This window comes from Bos indicus, chromosome X, assembly GCF_029378745.1.
Source record: "Bos indicus isolate NIAB-ARS_2022 breed Sahiwal x Tharparkar chromosome X, NIAB-ARS_B.indTharparkar_mat_pri_1.0, whole genome shotgun sequence".
NCBI lineage: Eukaryota > Metazoa > Chordata > Mammalia > Artiodactyla > Bovidae > Bos > Bos indicus.
Genome location: NC_091789.1, coordinates 62,682,186 through 62,702,691, shown reverse-complemented (window position 1 = coordinate 62,702,691; position 20,506 = coordinate 62,682,186). Strand labels below are relative to the sequence as shown.

General features: G+C 40.9%; 1 protein-coding gene across 19 annotated transcripts in view; it reads right to left on the bottom strand.

Moving 5' to 3' along the window:
* TMEM164 (transmembrane protein 164) overlaps positions 1 to 20,506 on the bottom strand; it is a 194,699-nt gene that overhangs the window by 80,139 nt on the left and 94,054 nt on the right. For all 19 annotated transcript variants that reach the window (XM_070783933.1, XM_070783936.1, XM_070783921.1 and 16 more), the window contains one exon: positions 13,451 to 13,517. In XM_070783933.1, the coding sequence (XP_070640034.1) occupies positions 13,451 to 13,517 (67 nt within the window). The remainder of the gene's footprint in view (positions 1 to 13,450; positions 13,518 to 20,506) is intronic.

Sequence of the window (20,506 nt, the reverse complement as noted above, 5' to 3'; positions counted from 1 at the left end):
TCACTTGCACTTCTATGTACTAACAATGAAAAATCAGAAAGAAATTAAGGCATCAATCCCATTCACCACTGTTACAAAAAGAATTAAATATCTAGGAATAAACTTATCTAAGGAGCTTAAAGAACTGTACACAGAAAATTATAAGACACTAATGGAAGAAATCAAAGACAACATAAACAGATGGAGAGATATTCCATGTTCCTGCATAGGAAGAATCAATATTGTGAAAATGACTATACTACCAAATGCAATCTACATATTCAATGCAATCCCTATCAAATTACCAATGGCATTTTTCACAGAACTAGAACAAAAACTTTCACAATTCATATGGAAACACAAAAGACCCCGAATAGCCAAAGCAGTCCTGAGAAAGAAGAATAGAGCTGGAGGAATCAACCTTCCTGACATCAGATTATACTACAAAGCTACGGTCATCAAGACAGTATGGTATTGGCACAAAAACAGAAATATAGACCAATAGAACAAGATAGAGAGTGCAGAAATAAACCCATGCATCTATGGGTACCTTATTTTTGACAAAGAAGGCAAGAATATACAATGGGGCAAAGACAGGCTCTTCAGTCAATGCAGCTGGGAAAACTGGACAGCTATGTGTAAAAGAATGAATTAGAACGCTTCCTAACACCATACACAAAGATAAACTCAAATAGGATTAAAGACCTATATGTAAGACCAGAAACTATAAAATTCTTAGAGGAAAACATAGGGAGAACATTCGATGACATAAATCAAACCAAGATCGTCTATGACCCACCTCCTAGAGTAACGGAAATAAAAACAAAAGTAAACAAGTGGGACCTGATTAAACTTAAAAGCTTTTGCACAGCAAAGGAAACTATAAGCAAGATGAAGAGACAAACTTCAGAATGGGAGAAAATAATAGCAAATGAAACAAATGACAAAGGATTAATTTCTAAAATACACAAGCAGCTCATACAACTCAATGCCAGAAAAACAAACAGCCCAATTAAAAAGTGGGGAGAAGACCTAAACAGACATTTCTCCAAAGAAGACATACAGATGGCTAACAAACACACGACAGAATGCTCAACATCACTCCTTATTAGAGAAATGCATATCAAAACTGCAATGAGATATCACCTCACACCGGTCAGAATGGCCCTCATCAAAATGTTTACAAACAATAAATGCTGGAGAGGGTGTGGAGAAAAGGGAACGCTCTTGCACTGTTGGTGGGAATGTAAATTGATACAGCCACTATGGAACACGATATAGAGAGTCCTTAAAAAACTAGGAATAAAACCACCATATAACCCAGCAATCCCACTCCTAGGCATATACCCTGAGGAAACCAAAATTGAAAGAGACACATGTATCCCATTGTTCACTGCAGCACTATTTAGAATAGCTAGAACATGGAAGTAACCTAGGTGTCCATCGACAGATGAATGGATAAAGAAGTTGTGGTACATATACACAATGGACTATTACTCAGCCATAAAAAGGAAAGCATTTGCGTCAGTTCTAATGAGGTGGATGAATATAGAACCTATTATACAGAGTGAAGTGAGTCAGAAAGAGAAAGATAAATACCGTATTCTAATGCATATATCTGGAATCTAGAAAAACGATACTCAATAATTTATTTAAAGGGCAACAATGGAGAAACAGACATAGAGAATAGACTTATGGACACGGGGAGAGGGGAGGAGAGGGTGACACGTATGGAAAGAGTAACATGGAAACTTATATTACCATATGTAAAACAGATAGCCAACGGGAATTTGCTGAATGGCTCAGGAAAGTCAAACAGGGGCTCTGTATCAACCTAGAGGGATGGGATGGGGAGGGAGATTCAAAAGGGAGGGGCTATATGTATACCTATGGCTGACTCATGTTGAGGTTTGACAGAAAACAGCAAAATTCTATAAAGCAACTATTCTTCAATAAAAAAACAATTAAAAAAAAGAAACTCTATAAGCTTTCACTGTTCTTTTAAATATGCTTAATATTCCTTTCTTTAATTTGTGTGTAGATGACTTTAAACCCTAAAGTATTACAATGCCTTCTTTGGAAAGACATTTCCCACCATAAGCAATTCTAAACTGTGAATGACGAAGTACCTCAACATTAAAAAACTCTACTACCCTCGGTTCCCTAAGGACAGATATTTATTATAAGTTACTAAAGGAACTTCCTCAACTTGATAAGGGCATGTGCGAAAAACCCACGGTTAAGTCATACTCAATGATGAAAGACTGCATCCTTTTCCCCTAAGGTAAGAAATAAGACAAGGATGTCTACTCTTGCCACTTCTATGTAACACTGCACTGGAAGTTGTAGCCAGGGCAATTGGCCATGAAAAAGAAATACAAGGCACCCAGATTGGAAAGTAGAAGTTAACCTATCTCTATTCATAGGTAACACAACCTTATCTACAGAAAATCTTAAAAAATACACACACACACACACAAGTTATTAGCAGTAATAAAAAAGTTCTGAAAGGTTATAAGATCGATACAGAAGAATGAACTGTAATGAGCAATCTGAAAATGAAATGAAGAAAACAATTCCATTTGCAGAGCCATCAAAAATAATAAAATACATAGGAATACATTTAACCCAAAAAGGTGCAAAATCTATATTCCAAAAAACTAACAAAATGTCACTGAAAAAAAAATTAAAGAAGACCTAAATACATAGACAGACATCTTGTGTTCATAGATCAAAAGACTTAATATTGTTAAAATGACAATATTCCTGCAATTACTCTATAGTCACTGCAACCCCTATCAGCATCCCAGTTGGCTGTTTTGCAACAAATTACAAGATGATCCTGAAATTCATATGGAAATACAAGGGCCCCAGAATGGCCAAAACTATCTTGAAAAAGAATAACAAATTTGAATGACACACTTCTCACTTTCAAAACTTTCTACAAAGCTACAGTGATCATCAAGACAGTGTGGTGCCAGCATAAGAACAGACATATACATTAATGGAATAAAACTGATAGTCTAGAAATAAACCCTATTTGACTGATTTTTGATAAGGGTTCCAAGACATTTCAACAGGGAAGAGTCTTTTCAATAAATAATGCTGGGACAACTGGATATCCACATGCAACAGAATGAATTTGGATCCCTTCTTCACATGATGTATAAAAAGTCCTAAATGCAAGATCTAACACTATGAAACTCTTAAAAGATATTCCTAAGACCTCATGAACTTGATTAGATACTAGTGTCTTAGACATAACACCAAAAGCACAAGCAGTCAAGACAAATTAGAGAGAGTAGACCATCAGTGTTTAAAGATTTTGTATTTTAAAGGACGCTATCAATAAAATGCAAAGACAACCCAAAGGATGAGGGAAAATATTTCAAGTCATATACCAGATAAAGGTCTACTATCCCAACACATAAGAACTATCACAATTGAACAATAAAAAACAAATAACCCAGTTTAAACATGGGAAAGGATTTGAAAAGCCATTTCCCCTCAGAAGACATAAAAATGGCCAATAGTACATGAAAGGGTGTTCAACATCATTAGTTATCAGGGAAATACAAATCAAAACCACAGGGAGATACCATTTTACACCTTCCCAAATGGTTATAATGGGAAAAAAATCAGGTAATAAAAATTGTTGGCAAGGAGGCAGCAAAACCAGAACCCTCATACATTGCTAGTAGGAATAAAAAACAGGGAAGCCACTTTGGAAAGCAATCTGGCAGTTCCTCAAAAGGTTATTTAAACATGGAGTTACATATGACCCAGAAATTTCGCTTCTAGGTATATACCCCAAAGCAGTCAAGACTGTACCCCACCAGGCTCCTCTGTCCATGGAATTCTCCAGGCAAGAATACTGGAGTGGGTAGCCATTTCCTTCTTCAGGGGATCTTCCCGACCCATGAACAGAACCCAAGTCTCCTGCATTGCAGCCAGAGTCTTTACCATCTGAGCCAACAGGGAAGCCTAGTCAAGCAGATATCTTTACACAACCATTCACAGTATCACTATTCACAACAGCCAAAAGGTGGAAACAACCCAAACGTCCATCAATGCGTGAATGGATAAACAAAATATAAGATAACCAACAAAGACCTGCAATATAGCACAGGGAACTATATTCAGTATTTTGTAATGCCCACTCTAAGGGAAGAGAATCTGACAAACTGAATCACTGTGCTGTGCCCTTGAATCTGGCACAACATTGTAGATACAATATAGTTCAATTTTTTTTTAATGTGGTATACTGTACAAAGGAATATTATTATTCAGTCATAAAAAGGAATGAAGTATTGAAACATGCAACAACCTGGATGAACTTGAAAACTTTATGCTAAGTGAAATAAGTCAGTCAGAAAAGGCTACATGATATGATTCTATTTACATGAGATATCTAGAACAAGCAAATCCATAGGGACAGAAAGGAGAGGAGTGGTTGCCAGGGTCTATGGAGAAGGAGTAGAGAGACATCACTACTGCTTTTGGTGGGGGTGGGGGAGAATGACAAAAATATTCTAAAATTAAATAGTGGCAATGGTTGTACAACTCTAATACACTGAATTAGACATTGAATTGTACACTTCAAATGGATAAACTTGTATTATGTAGATTTTATCTCAATTAACACTCCCCCCTCAAAAAAATGACTACAGGGAGAGAGAAAGAGGCAAGGACTCATTGCCTCTTTGTGGAGTGCTTTTAAATGTTCAAAGCTCTTTGCTAATTCTGTTATCTTTTGTTATCTGCTACCTTTTCTTCAAAAAGGTATCTGTGAGGTAGACAGAGCAGATTTCACTAAGCCCATTTGACACATGGGGAAACTGATGCTTGATGGGAAGGAAACAAACTCAGTCAAAGCCCCAAGGTCAGCAGCAGCATGAGACCAGGCAGGGCCCTAAGCAGTGCTGCCCGCCTGCACACTGCAATTGCCTGTGGTGCTTTTGGAAAACGCTTACATTTTGAAATTGGCTCTGTTGCTTCTAGGGTGCAGTCAGAGCTGAGAACCACTGATCCACACAGATTGGGGAAACGGAACTCACCCGCTAGATAAGGCTTTGACTGCACAAAGAAACACTGCTGACCACTCAAGACTGTACTGCTTATGATTTGCTCAATAAATCTTGCCTGCTTGATCTAAAAAAAACAAAAAAGAAACATAGCTTGGGGGCGTGGCTCAAGGATGAGGGAGAAATATTGGTTGAAAGAGTCAGAGGCTGTGCCTTCTAATTGCATTTTTGGAAAACAGAACCAGTGCAAAGAACTATTAAACTGGAGGCAAAGAGGCTGCTGCCTGTCATCCTCACTCATGGCTGCCACTCTCCTTGAGAGTAGGGGGCTTGGGTGTTACTGAAAAACCCAGAGGTCTCGACATTTCTTTTTTTTCATTCATTTTTTTTCATTCATTTTTTTACATTTCATTCAAATAGGAAGAAACACCAGGAGTGGGCCTAATTCACCTGTCAGGAGGGAGGGGAGAGAGAGCTGGCCAGTTCCCTAATTCAACAGTCTGTCTGGGAAACACACACACACACACACACACACGTGCTGCTAGTTAATGTGGAAAAGAAATCCTGCCAAGGAATTTTAATCTCACTCGGCAAAGCTAATTCAGAAACAAAGCCCTCTTCACATCACCATCACCCAACCAGGGAGCTGGAGCCAAGGCCCTGAAGGCTAACATCAAATAGCACAGGCCAATAGGAGCCCAGTTCAACTTCTATTTGGAGTAGTAGTAACAACAGGAGCATCCGACACTTATTAAACACTGTGTGCCAGGCACTGGACTAAGTGCTTACCCCACGTATCTCCATTCATTCAAGCACCCATCTACAGATAAGAAAACGAGGTCATCGAAGTGTGTAACTTACAATCACATGGATAAAGACAGACGAGCCAGCCATAAAAGCAAGGATCTGCTCACTCCAGAGTCAGCTACCTGACCACTACATTATACTAACTCTTAATAACCACACAGAGATGAGAAGGCTTTGAGAATACGCTGCAAACAATATGAACATCTGTTAACTATTCAATGATCCTATTTCAGTATTTTTATGTATTTTCTTTATTTGCTATTATGAAGATATTATTTTTGTAAAGAAAACATTTACACAATTGCAAGGACAGAGGCACAAAAGCCTCATGCTTTTTGGTGTTTTTCTTTTTTTTAATATGTTGAAAAATAACCCCTTTTGCATTGATGGTACTTATTTTTTATTTCTACTTTCCTGTATTTTACAAATTTTCATTACTAAATATGACTTTTGCTGTCATCAGGAAAACAGCATTATTTTAAGTGGTTTAAAAATAATTCACTTGGGAAAAATATATCTCATCCCTCTGGTATCACACCTAAGACATACTGGACATGCTTGCAAAAGATCCCTGGAATTTCTCTACAATACAGAGGCTTGGGTTGATGGACTAATTCACTTCTTCTATCTGTGGATACCACCATGTGCTGGGTGCCCTGCATAGAGCAGATACCACAAAAGACATTATCCTTGCCCACAGACACTAGTCATGATGCAGGCCTGGGAGCCTGGCAAGAGGCTGAATATACACTTCAACCAAACTATGGAATGCTAAGCAGCTATTGGAAAACAACTGAGCTACATTCACACCTGAAGAGATTACAGATTCTACAATTAGGTTAAAGGAAAATACACTGGAGGAATGTTTATAGTTCAATGCTGATTGCACAAGAAACCTACAACCAAACAAACTAACAACCCCAGAAATGCGAACATCTCCATCTGCACTTATTGGCAAAAGAAAAATGTGGAAACATATACAAACAATTAACACAACTTACCCTTGGGGAGACAGGATCGAAAGTTGATGAGGTTAAAAGATTGGCTTTCTCTTTATACTTGTCTGATTAAATGGTTTTTTCAAGGAGCATATATTTTTTAAAAAATCCTGAAAGTATAATCAGTCCTCCAAATCTCTAATGGATATTGTATAAAATTTACACAAAAACTTGACTTGGCTTAATACTTGAAAATCAAATGAAGTAATTAGGAAAGAGGTGGAAGGAAACCCTTGAGCTTTCATATCAGAAAGACAGATGTTCTCAGGCCAGTTCTGTCAATTCTTGTGTGTCCCCGAGCAAGTTATGTAAACTTTCTAAGGTTTAATCTGTTAAATGGCAGTGCTAACCAGATGGCTCAGTGGTAAAGAATCCGCCTGCCAATGCAAGAGACATGGGTTTGATCCTTGGGTCAGGAAGATCCCCTGGAGAAGGAAATGGCAGTTCACTCCAGTATTCTTGCCTGGAAAATTCCATAGACAGAGGAGCCTGACGGGCTACAGTCTGCTACTGCTGCTGCTAAGTCACTTCAGTCGTGTCCAACTCTGTGCGACCCCATAGACAGCAGCCCACCAGGCTTCCCTGTCCCTGGGATCTTCTAGGCAAAAGTACTGGAGGGGGGTGCCATTGCCTTCTCCAGGGCTACAGTCTATGGGGTCTCAAAGAATCAGACATGACTTAGCAACTAAATAACAACAAATGAAACCAAGGGCAGTCATCAGCTAGATTTCTTAAACCATAACTTGCTTAATAAGTAACATTCTGTAACCTGCCTTCGCCAACCAAGCTCTCCTTAATTGTTCTTGCAAACTGTATACCTTTCAAGCTGTGTATAGCTTAGACAATATATCACAAGACTCCTTTAGCCACCCCCTATAGACAGCAGCTCTGATATTATAGTAATGGTTGCTTAAGTTGTTTTTTCAGGAATATGGAGCTATCTAGCCCATTTCAAAGTGGTCAAGACCATCAACCATTCAGCTGGGACTGAGTGTATCTGATGGATTATCTTTTGATATCAGAGGGCCAAAAACTCCATCCTCAGATCATGCTAAGGTCACCATTTTCTGAACATGCATCTCAAGAAGAAGTACGTAACTCGGCTACACTTGCACAGAACGCTGATTACTTCGTCTTCTTCTTGCCTCCAGCCATCTTTCCCCAGGCCTCAGACCACCCTGCTTCCTTGTCCCATAAATATCCTAAGTCCCTCAACTTGGGGAGATGGATTTGAGATTGGTTCTCCTCGCTTGGCTGCCTTGTAGGGCAAGCCTCAGCATTTGGCTTCCTGCACACTGGGCAATTGAACCTGGTACAGTAACACTAATATCCACCTTTCACAGGGTTTCTGTGAAGATCAAAGACTAATAATTAACAACTAATGCTGATGGAGGACTTTCCATCTGCCAGGTGCTGTGCTACATGCTTTACACATATTAACTGATTTAATCCTCAGAGCAGCTTTAGGAGGGAGGCACTTAGATCACCTCCATATCATAGATGAGAACATGGAAGCACATTCAAGTTATGTAACTTAGCCAAGTTCCCTTTCTCCCTCCCTCTCATACACACGCAGCACAGTCAGGGTATGAACCTGGAAAATCAGATCCCTGAGTTCATACTCTTAACAACTCTACTAGGGTGACATATTTGTATTCGTGAAAGATTCTGTGGTTGAAAAGCCCCATCTCCCTGTAAGAATTATTACTGGTGGTGGAAAAGGTAAGAAGTACACATAAAATCAAAACACTCCAAGGGCTAAAAGACGTGACAGAAGCAGAGTCACAGGATGTCTCCTGGTGATTGGCAAGTAAGTGGCAAAGTCTATATATACAAACTGGAGTCCATGACTCTCCATCCTGCTCTTTCGACTCTCAAGGAGAGTCTACTATTTCCTGCCTCCATACCTCTGGCCCCTTAGTTGAACTGTCACCTGCCTCTGCAATTGCATGCACATTCTAATAGACCTTCAAGGCTTGGTTCAGGCTTTACTTTTGCATGGAGCATTTCTGGACCACTTTATCCAATGACCTCTTCACGACGCAGTGCATTAGAGCTCAAAGTCTTTAGATTTAGTTTTAGTATTTACAAATCATGTAACTCTGAGCAAGTCATTTAGCTTCTCCAAACCTCAGTTTCCTCACAGGTAAAATCAGGTTCTTGTGAGAATTAAATAAGAATATTCATAAATTACCTGACACACATTCACATTAGATGCTCAATAAATGCTGATATTAACCCTCTTCCCATTTTTGTAGAACTTGGAACAATTACAATTTAGCGATTAAACCTGTATTGCCTTGCAATTCTCCTTTCTTGTGATTTTGACTCTAACATCGCAATCACGTCTAAGGTATTTGTGCCTTATCCTTCTAACTAAACCACAAGTTCCTTGAGGGCTGGGAATGAACTCTGGTTGCTTTTGCATCTCCTGAAGCATATAGCACAATATTTAACAAAAAATGTGCTCAATAAAAATTTGGACTGACTGGTATGGCTGGGCTGGCATTCTGTAAGACTCTCAAAGATTAATCTCAAAATACAGGCAGTAATTAGACCTATTCTAGCCCAGTCCCTAGAATTTGCTGGAATCCCAGGCTTTCTCAACACCCTCCATGTCCCCTATACACTTTGCATTCATCTGATCAGAAACAAATTGGCCTTTGTAGAAGGTTGAGGCACAATTTTGCCTGAATCAATTCTTCAGAAAGCTAAGGCCTCTTTTGAAAACAAGCTTTTTCTATTTTAAGTACTGTCAAGAAAGTAAAGGGACATTCTGTCCCTAGTTCAAGTCCAAAACCCAAACTATAACTTTTTAAAATAGCTCAATTTGCCACTCACAGAAATAACTTTTCTAGGTCAATTAGCATGTTTCAATGTACCAATTAGCAAACAGTAAGATTCTCAGGCCGATTTGCATCCATGACAGCAAAGTGTTCCCAGCAGCACACAGGGGTACAAGGTGTGCCGGCGGCAGTTACATCCCAAAAACATGATGGTGGATAGGGAGCAGCTGCCCCAGGAATGCAAAAAATCATTATTAACCTCTTCCACTCAGTCTGAGAGTTAGGAACATTCGAGAGAAACATCTAACAGAGAACAGGAACTGGGTAAAAGGGGAGGGGTGGTAAAGGAGGAAAACAGGAGCTAGTGTAACAGATCAACATGGCTACACAATAAGGGGCAATTTTTGATAATGAGATAATAATATACCAGAGGCTTTGAGCCTTGATGAAGAAAGGAGCTTGATGAAAAGAATCATTATCATTCATCTCCTTATTGTTCTAGTAGAAGACAGATGGCTGCAAACATAAATATAGGCCAGGCTAGAGGCTTTGGTTGGAGAAGGGGCTGACACAGTGTTTGCAGTTTCTTTTCTCCCTTGCTCAGAATACTTCATATTCATAAGAAGTTGTCATGGACATTTGAGGGTAAAAGGCTCAGGGTTGGGAATGCAGCTTGGGTCCCGTGCCTCATTCTGAGGACCAGATCAACAGCTCTGCAAGGTAAGAGCTATAACTGAAAAGCTAATATGTAACCAAGTTCCATGGGCACCCTGCTTAGTTCCCACATCTTGGCTTGCACTTTCCAGGAGATGGTTTAGCCTGAAATGGATGACATTCTCTGCAAAGTCATGGGTATAGATAAGGAACCCCATCACCATCAGACTGGAAAACCACTGGCTATACAAGGAACTACTAGGCAGTTCATCTATTCTCCAAGCCATGGACTACTTACTGACAGCTGGGGCTGGGGGATCTCAACAAGGGATCCATGGATGGGCTTCTGGGAGAACGGGGCAGGAGGTGGCGGTCTGTGTCCCTCCTGAAATTGTATGCAAACTTGTCTTTGTGAATCTGGGAAAAGGCTCTATTATGCTCGTCAACTTATCAAAGAAGCCTACGACCCAACTCTTCTACTTGGAGAGAAGCTAAGCAGCATCTCCAGCGTCTTAATTCACTAGAATTCATATTCAAACTCACGCTAAATGTCAATCAAACAAAGGAAAAGGGCTCTGAAGTCTGAGTTAGGAGACCTGGGTTCTAGGGGCATCCACCTTGGCTTCTTAGGCAAGTCATTTATCCATCTAAGTTCCCCCTCTGGGCTTCCCTGGTGGCTCAGATGGTAAAGAATCCATCTGCAATGCAGGAGTCCTGGGTTCGATCCCTGGGTTGGGAAGATCCCCTGGAGGAGGGCATGGCAACAACCCTCTCTGGTATTCCTGCCTGGAGAATCCCCAGGGACAGAGGAGCCTGGCAGGCTACAGACCATGGGGTTGCAAAGAGCTGGACATGACTAAGCACAAGTTTCCCCTCTAGAAGATTAGCTCAGACAAGCTTTCAGCTCTCTGATAATCTAATAATAGTTCCATGATACATTTCCCTTTCTTCCCTCCAAGAAACAAAAGTACAATTGCCCTTAAGGCACTTCATCTGAAGTCAAAAAGAGACCTATTCTGAAATCCTGGTGGTGAAGAGTACTTACTTGTAGTAGGGGCCATTGGAATAAATCTTCTTTCTTCTAAGGTGTCAGCTTCTAAGATAAAGAACCAGGAGGAACTTGGAGCTGGGCATTCTCCAGCTGGTCTGCAAGTCCCAGTGCCAATAAGGCACAGGGCAGAAGACCACATGGAAATTCACTGATGATCCACATCCTTTAGCTGACTGTGGAAATTTCCTCTAACTCCCTCACTGTCTTTATATATGAGTGCATACACGTTTGTATTACTGGTATACACACCAATTAGCTCATTCTATTTTCTTTGTTTCCTCATTATAGCCAAGGAGGAAAAAGAGGATTAAAAAGCATCAAGGGCCAAGAAGGAAGAAAGGGCAAAAAATGTCCAGAATTGACTTCCTGCCTAATTAGACCATCAGGTTTAAAGAGTTTCCTACCTTCCTGTGCCTTATTTTGTCAATCTGAGCTCAAATAAGGGGTTGCAAAGTAAAAAGTCCTAAAGGTCAGGGTAGCCTAGGAGGGGTCCCAGCCATTTAAAGTAACCAGACCAAAGCCAACTGTCAAGACATATGCAAATAGAGCCACCATCCTGAGCTTTTATTTTAGAAAAGAAATACAAGATTATTTACCAGAGTGACTGGAATCGCTAGTTAACACAGAGTTCATCAAAGAAATTTTGATGTTAAGGAAAGTTACTTGGACATTCTTGATAAACTGGCTGACTAAAGCTTGACATTTATGTAGAAAGTACTGGGGGTCATAACAAATAGAATAACAAATCTGCCATTAGAGAGGGGAAGAAGCGAAAAGGGGGAAAGGGAGGGAAGGAAGGAAGGAAGGACAAAGGAGGGATGGACAAAAGGAAAGAGTTTCTACCGATAGACTCTCTGAATGTCAGTTTCCTCCTCTATAACAAGAGGCTATAATACTCGGCCTTCACACAACTTAATAGCTACCTCCCACAACTGTTATTTGAAGTGAAGTCGCTCAGTCATGTCCAACTCTTTGAGACCCCATGGACTGTAGCCTACCAGGCTCCTCTGTCCATGGAATTTTCCAGGCAAGAATACTGGAGTGGGTTGCCATTTCCTTCTCCAGGGGATCTTCCCAACCCAGGAATTGAACCCAGGTCTCCTGCATTGTAGGCAGACGCTTTTACCATCTGAGCCACCAGGGAAGTCTATTATTTGAAATGACCTTGTAAACTTTGAAATGCTATCCAAAGAGGAAGGATTATCATTTTGAGATTTAAACTGTGATATTAATACATGAGGCAAATTTAAGTCATGAAAACAGAAAGCAGTAGGAATTATTTCATGTGTGAGTTCTTGCCCTGAGTTTTCTCAGCCAGCCTGCTAATCCCTCTCAGCCCCACATATGGGAGTCTGAGGACAGGGCCCGGCCACTCAAGCCCTACACTCCCACTTCTCTCTGTACTGGTTTAGCACCCAGCCACCTGCCACAGTGGGGTTCTACTTGCTAGCCACTGGGGAGATGTGTGGGCCAGACTTCTCTGTGGGTTTGAGAGAACAGGGAAGAAATCTAATTCTTGCCCAAAGGCATCTCTGGCAAAGCAGGCTGCCTTTGAGGCTCCCCAGTAGATTATTCTGGACCAATGTGGCTGAATCCACACTGGAGGCCCTTAGAACACCTGGAAGCCTTGGTTGAATGGGTGGAGCCTCCTTTCTCTTCACCAAACCCTTCCAAAAGCTTCTGTAGGCTTTTTTGATCTGTTCTGGTTCTGGCCTAAACCCTTACTAAAGCCCCAGAGTTCCATACCATACTCTCACCCTCATCAAGCTCCATTACATCCAAACAGGGTTGCGTCAAATCTCAACACTGAACGTGTAGATATGTAAAAACTTACATGGAGGGGTCAAAGGTAGAAATTACCATGATTAATATAAATAAGCTAAAAGGATATATAGCATAGCACAGAGAATATAGCCAATATTTCATAATAACTTTAAATGGAGCTTAACCTATAAAAACATTGAATCACTATGCTCTACATCTAAAACTAATATAATATTCCCAACCACCTATACTTTAATAAAAAAGATTAAAAAAATAAAAACTCACATGGGGACATGACCCAAGGATGAGGACAAGCACTGGATAACATAGGAACGAGCAAATACCATTTTGTATGTTGCTGGTGTATTTCTAGAAGGGGCCACTTACCAGCCGCGTATTCACCACAGGAAACAGCAGAGCAAGAAGAGCTCCATTCAACATGTGCATCTGTAGCCTGGAGAGGAAAAAAGATAAAGTGCAGGTCACACTCTGACTGTGATGCAGAGGCAGACAAAAATGTGTCAGGTTATGCCATGCCAGATGGGAGAGCATGTATACAAGAGGTTGTGTGAGTCAAACAGAACACTGGAGTTGGCACACGTGCGTAATAAATTAAAAGCAGCACATTTTGCATTAGCTGAAATGTTCTAAAGAGCACCAGCGCCACCTCAAAATCCCCCAAACACTTGGTGAACAGGCTTTGGTTACAACACTTCATTGCATAATTAGCTCTGGGCTCCCTAAACATTTGGTCTGTCCCAATCTCAGCTCCAACTGCTGTGGCTCAGGCAGCCTAACAAAGGGGCACTGCGGGAGCCAGGTGTTATTACAGGACTGTGTTATTACAGTAGAGACCTATTTCTCAGAGCCAGGTTGCTTATTTACACAGCCAGGTCCAATCCTCCTCCCCAAACAGAGATCTAGGCAGGAAAAGGGCAGCAAATACAACCCAGGAAGACGTCAGGCTCTCTCACTTTCTTAGAAATACCTTCGGGCAGAAGTGGCAGCCTTCCAAGCTTTCTTTTATCTATTTTACATATGGGGTTCTGTGACTAAAAAGCAAAACAAAAAAGAAAAGGAGAAAACCACTAGTCTCCAGCATTGGGTAGTGATCCTGTTTCCCAAATCCAGACTTGTTAAAGCACATGCTACTGCTAAGTCACTTCAGTCGTGTCCGACTCTGTGCGACCCCATAGACAGCAGCCCACCAGGCTCCCCCGTCCCTGGGATTTTCCGGGAAAGAACACTGGAGTGGGTTGCCATTTCCTTCTCCAATGCATGAAAGTGAAAAGTGAAAGTGAAGTTGCTCAGTCGTGTCCAACCCTTAGCATGGACTGCAGCCTACCAGGCTCCTCCGTCCATGGGATTTTCCAGGCAAGAGTGCTGGAGTGGGGTGCCATTGCCTTCTCCAAAACACATGCTAGGAACCCTTTATAAGTCAAGAGCAAGTGTGAGCTGTGGGAATAGGCTGAGGCAGCTTCCTTCATCATTCAAGGAAAGTGGGCCCTGACGACTGAGGGAGAAGCAAAGAATGACAGCCTCTTCCTCCTGCAGAAAAGCTAATTTGATGGGTCACATACAACCACCACTGAGTCAGCGTGGCTTCCGGACCTCAAGCTCACTCTTGCAAGATCACACACACACACACAAACACACACTCACAGCAGTCTCACGATAACTAGGATCTCTCTTATGCCCTTACTGGGACCTAGAAGAACATGAGCTCTTCTCTTGGAACTCATGGACCTGTGCCTAAGACTAACAGACCATGTTGTTAGGAGTCCCCAGCGGAACACCACACAAGCCCCAAGGCTGCTTTCGGTTTCCCCCAGTCTGTTTCTTTCAGCTGCTTGTTGCTGGCAATGCTGTGATGATGGTGATCTGCACTTAACATAACCTAGGCAAGTATCAAAGTAACTGCTCTAGGTAAGTAAACTCTCTCACTGAATTTTTACAGCAATTTTATGAGATGGGTACAATTATTTGTCACATTTTGTGGATAGGAAACCAGGCTCAGAAAGGTGAAGTGACTTCATCAACGCCATAGGACAGTAGAGTCACAATGCAAACCCAGGTTTATCTGACTCTGAACTCTTATGTCCATCTCGCTATCTTGCATCAGAGCCTGCCTCCCTTCCTCCACTGCAAATATGACCTCAAGTGTAAAGAGTTAGGGGTGCTCCACCTTCCTTCCTTTTGCTTTTAGGGGTCTCTCTTACCACCTTCTTCATCCCCTGCTCCAGGTTTAATGAGCTTTCAGGTGATGACTGTCAGGAGCTTGCTCTTAGGCCATGCCAGACCAGCAGTCCTACAGTTTAAGAGGGCTTAGCTTGATCCATAAAAGGGAGGAGGCACATCAATGCAATGTCACTCCTGCCTCCCTGGATTGGCACATTTTTAAAACAGGGTCTTTCTAGGAGGCACCTCATACTCTCAGAAACTGAGTGGTGAAAACTCTGGCTCAAGCCTCAATGCCTGGAGCAGGGGTCCTTAACAGCCATTCTGCAGCTGTTAAGGGGGTGAAGTAACACGTGCCCAACTCTGTCCCTGGACACTCCTAAGTGACAATCACAGCAAAAACATTCACCCTGGCAGAGAAAAAAATCTCACTGATAGTAGAGGTAAAGCTGACCTCTAGTACCAGGCTTTGCCACTGGCCTTAAAAGAATGTCATTTACACAAGGCCAAATAGATACTTGGGCACCAAAACTTAAATCCTGAGGATGATGGAACTGATTCCAAAGGCCCATGAACGGCGAAAGATAAAGAAGATAAAAGTCAACATCAAGATTCAAAATAAACAACCTAGATAAAGACAAGTCTTGTTCTGGGCCCTCAAAATTCAGTTCCACAAGCTACATACAGGCTAAAAGGTGAATTATCCTTAATATAGAAAAAGGTCTTACATATCACTAATTTAAAATATATCTAATACATCAATATATTGAGCAATTTCATGTGCCAATCACTGGAGTAAATATTCAAATGCATCATCTCATTGAATCTTCATGTTTTTTATGATAATCAGTACCATTTTCAACCTCATAGCTGAGAAAACCAAAGCACTAAGTGATTAAGTGACTTGCCCAAGATCACATAGACAATAAGAGACAGAGGGAGAGGTCACATTCAGATTTCATGAAGTTCCCAGCCTGTGTTTCTGCTGCTGTATCCTGCACTTTAAATTCATCATATGAACATTACAAATGTTGTGTGTGTGTGTGTGCATGCCAGACAAGAGACCATGGGGCAGGGAAGATCATTCCTAAGAGCAACAGAAGTCCTTATGTGTTCTGTGGCAAAGCTGGCCCAACTACCCAGCTGCACTGCCCTCTACAGGCCCAGGGCACAATCCAACAGGTAAATGATTGCCCGGTCAGAGCTTTTGCTTTGTACCACCTCCAGCCTGCCTCCCAGATTCCTATTGGATACTGGAAATGGATAATGAACCACTAGAAAAGCCAGTGAGAGGGCTTCCCTGGTGACTCAGTGGTAAAGAATCTGCCAGCCAATGCAAGAGACACAGGTTTAATCCATGATCCGGGAATATCCCACATGCCTTGGATCCACTAAACCCGTGCACCACAACTATTGAGCCCACATACCACAACTACAGAAGCTGGGGCGCCCTAGAGTCTGTGCTTTGCAATGAGAAAAGCCACTGCAATGAGAAGCCCGCAACTAGAGAAAAGCCCATGCAGCAATGAAGACCCAGCAGAGCCAAAACATAAAATAAACAAAATTATTCAGAAAAAAACAAAGAACATCCAGTGAGAGTTCCCTCATCTGTACAATGGGAATAATAATAGTATCAACTCACAAAATTATAAGTGGTCGATATATATATATAAAGTGCTTTTAAAAAGTGCATGGCATATATTAAGACTCAGATATATGTTTCTTAAATAAATAGTGAAGAGCTCATCTATAAGCCTCAAGATTAAAAAGGGAGAGGGATCATGAACCACTGGGGAAAGCTTAACTGTTATAAAAGTTCAAAGTGTGACAAAAAGGTCACGAGAGAGCAAAAGGACAGATTGAAGGCTAGAACCATACAGTAGAGATTGGAGATGGACCCCAGGTCAGTCACATTTATAAACCTTCTGGCTGGTTCTAACACTTGGCCATTACCGTTGTCACAAATATTTTGCCAGCTTTTTCTGTTTCTATCTAGGATCCTTGCTAAGTTATCTTAGTTGGTAAGAACCTGGGGCAAAATGGCAATTGTTATGGGTATGATTCTCTGTCACGTCAGTTATTTCATTGAATTTTGGCTACAACCGTTAGTCCACTACTGTGTGTTAATATCATTCCAGGTGCTATAGAGAAATGTGCTTAGTTGCTGAGTCTTATCTGACTCTTTGCGACCCCATGGACTGTAGCCCACCAGGCTCCTCTGTCCATGGGATTTCTCAGGCAAGAATACTGGAGTGGGCTGCCATTCCCTTTTCCAGGGGATCTTCCTGACCCAGAGATCGAACCTGGGTTTCCTGCATTGCAGGCAGATTCTTTACTGTCTAAGCCACCAGGGAAGCCCAGAGAAAAGGAGATCAATATAATTAAGACGTAGTATTTGTCTTCAAGAAAACTGACAGTCTTATTAAGAAGCCAAGAAATTGAAAATTTAGAAGAAAAGTAGTATAATGGTTAAGAACTTTGTTTGGAATCAAAAGTAAAAGAAAGTGAAGTTGCTCAGTCATGTCCAACTCTTTGCGACCCCAGGCACTGTAGCCTACAAGGTTCCTCTGTCCAAGGGATTTTCAAGGGATTTTCCAGGCAAGAATACTGGAGTGGGTTGCCATTTCCTTCTCCAGGAGATCTTCCCGACCCAGGGATTGAACCCGGGTCTCCTGCATTGTAGGCAGACGCTTCACCGTCTGAGCCACCAAGGAAGTCATAACTACATTCAAATCCCAGCTCTACTACTTACTGGCTGAGTGACTTTGGACAAACCACTTAAGATATGTGATTCAGGCACTTCCCTGGTGGCCCAGTGGCTAAGACTCTGCACTTCCACTACAGGGGATACAGGTTCAAGCCCTTGTCGGGAAACTATGATCCCACATGCCCTATGGCACAGTCAAATGAATAAGTAAATAATAAAAAGATTTTAAAAAATAAAGAAAAAATATGTGATTCAGTTTTCTCAGTAATAAAATGGGGCTAATAACAGCACCAATTAAAAGAATTGTTAAGAGATGTGGTAAGACTATGTAAAGTGATCAACACAGTACCTAGGACATAGTAAGAACTCAATACATCATAACTATTATAATCCTTAATGAAGCAAGGTAAATGAATATCATATTATTATTCATAATAAATGAAGCTATTACAAAATCCTCATAAGATGATGTATATTTGAATTTAACACTTGATTACAACCAAGAATCTAAAGATATGGGAACAGATAAAAGTTCTCTGAGTGCCTGGAAAGGAAAATTTATAGAAAGGAATTCTCAAATGAAATTATAAAATATTTTGAATGGAACAAAAATTTAAAATACATTAAAATACAACATGTGAAAATGTGTAAGATGCTTATAACTGAAAATTCTTATTTTAGGAAAAAAGTATGATCTCAAAGCAGTAAACCAAGATTCCAACTTGAGAATCCAGAAAAAGAAAAGCACAATAACCCCAAAGCAAGCAGAAGGAATGAAATAATAAAGGCAGAAGGCAATGAATATGAAAACCAATACAATCAATGAAACCAAAAGTTCACCTTTGAAAAATCAATATAATTGCGAAACCTCTACGCAGTATGACATGGATAAAAAGAGAATGCAAAAGCTATCAGTATCAGGAAGTAAAGAAGGGATATCACTACAGATCCCCAGGAATTAAGAAGATAATAAGAATATACTATGAATATTTCTATGCACATAATTCAACAACTTAGATAAAATGGAGAATTTCCTCTAAAGCCACAAGCCACTAAAACTCACCAAAGATGAAACATATAACCTGAATAGTTCTATTAAAGAAATTATGTACACACACACACACTGGAATATTATTCAGCCACAAAAAGGAAACCTTGCTATTTGTGACAACATGGATGAACCTTGAGGGCATCATGCTAAGTGAAATAAGGCAGAGAAAGACAAATTACTGCATGATCTCACTTATATGGAGAATCTAAAAACAAACAAATAAACAAAATGATAAACTCATAGATTTGGAGAACAGACTGGTAGTTGCCAGAGGCTGGGAGTGTGGGATGAGCACAGTGGGTGAAGGAGGTCAAAACTTCTAGTTGTAAAATAGATAAGTTATGGTGATGTAATGTACATGACATTACATGGTGACTATAGTTACTGCACTGGATATTTGAAAGTTGCTTAACAGGACAAATCTTTAAAATTCTTGTCACAAGAAAAAAAAAGTAACCATGTGTGGTGATAGATATTAACCAGACTTACTATGGTGATCATTTCACAGTATACATAAATATCAAACTATTATATGATACACTGGAAAGTAAGACTCTGATGCTGGGAGGGATTGGGGGCAGGAGGAGAAGGGGACGACAGAGGCTGGATGGCATCACCGACTCGATGGACGTGAGTTTGAGTGAACTCCGGGAGATGGTGATGGACAGGGAGGCCTGGCGTACTGGGTTTCATGGGGTTGCAAAGAGTCGGACACAACTGAGTGACTGAACTGAACTGAACTGAATATAATGTTACATGTCAATTACATCTCAATAAAAAATGTATAGTTAAAAATATTCTGAATAAGACTCACATGGCTTCAGTAACCAAATCTACCAGATATTTATACAATCTGGTTCAGAATACTGAAAAGGAGTAAGTATGTCTCAACTCATTTTACGAGGTCATTATTACCCAGATACCAAAACTAGTGCGGAAGAATTGATGCTTTTGTGTGGTGCAGGAGAAGACTCTTGAGAGTCCCTTGGGCTGCAAGGAGATCAAACCAGTCAGTCTTAAAGAAAATCAACCCTGAATATTCATTGGAAGAACTAATGCTGAAGCTGAAGCTCCAATACTTTGGCCACCTGATGTGAAGAGATTAATCATTGGAAAAGACCTTGATGCTGGAAGAGATTGAAAGCAAAAGGAGAAGGGGGGCAGCAGAGGATGAGATGGTTAGACAGCATCACAAACTCAATGGACAAGAATTTGAGTGAACTCCGGGAGATAGCGGAGGACAGAGGAGCCTGGCTTGCTGCAGTCCACGGGGTCACAAAGAGTCAGCCATGACTTGGCGACTGAACAACCACCACCAAAACTAGAGAGGAATGGGTGTGAGGGGAGGTGGGGATGTTGAGTGGAGGAGGGGGAGGAGGAGGAGAAAGAGGAAAATTAAAAATAAACTAAAATCTTCATGAACACAAACACTAATATCCTCAATAAAATGGTAGCAAATCTAATGCAGCAATATAAAAAGAACACTACTCCACGACCAAAAAGGATC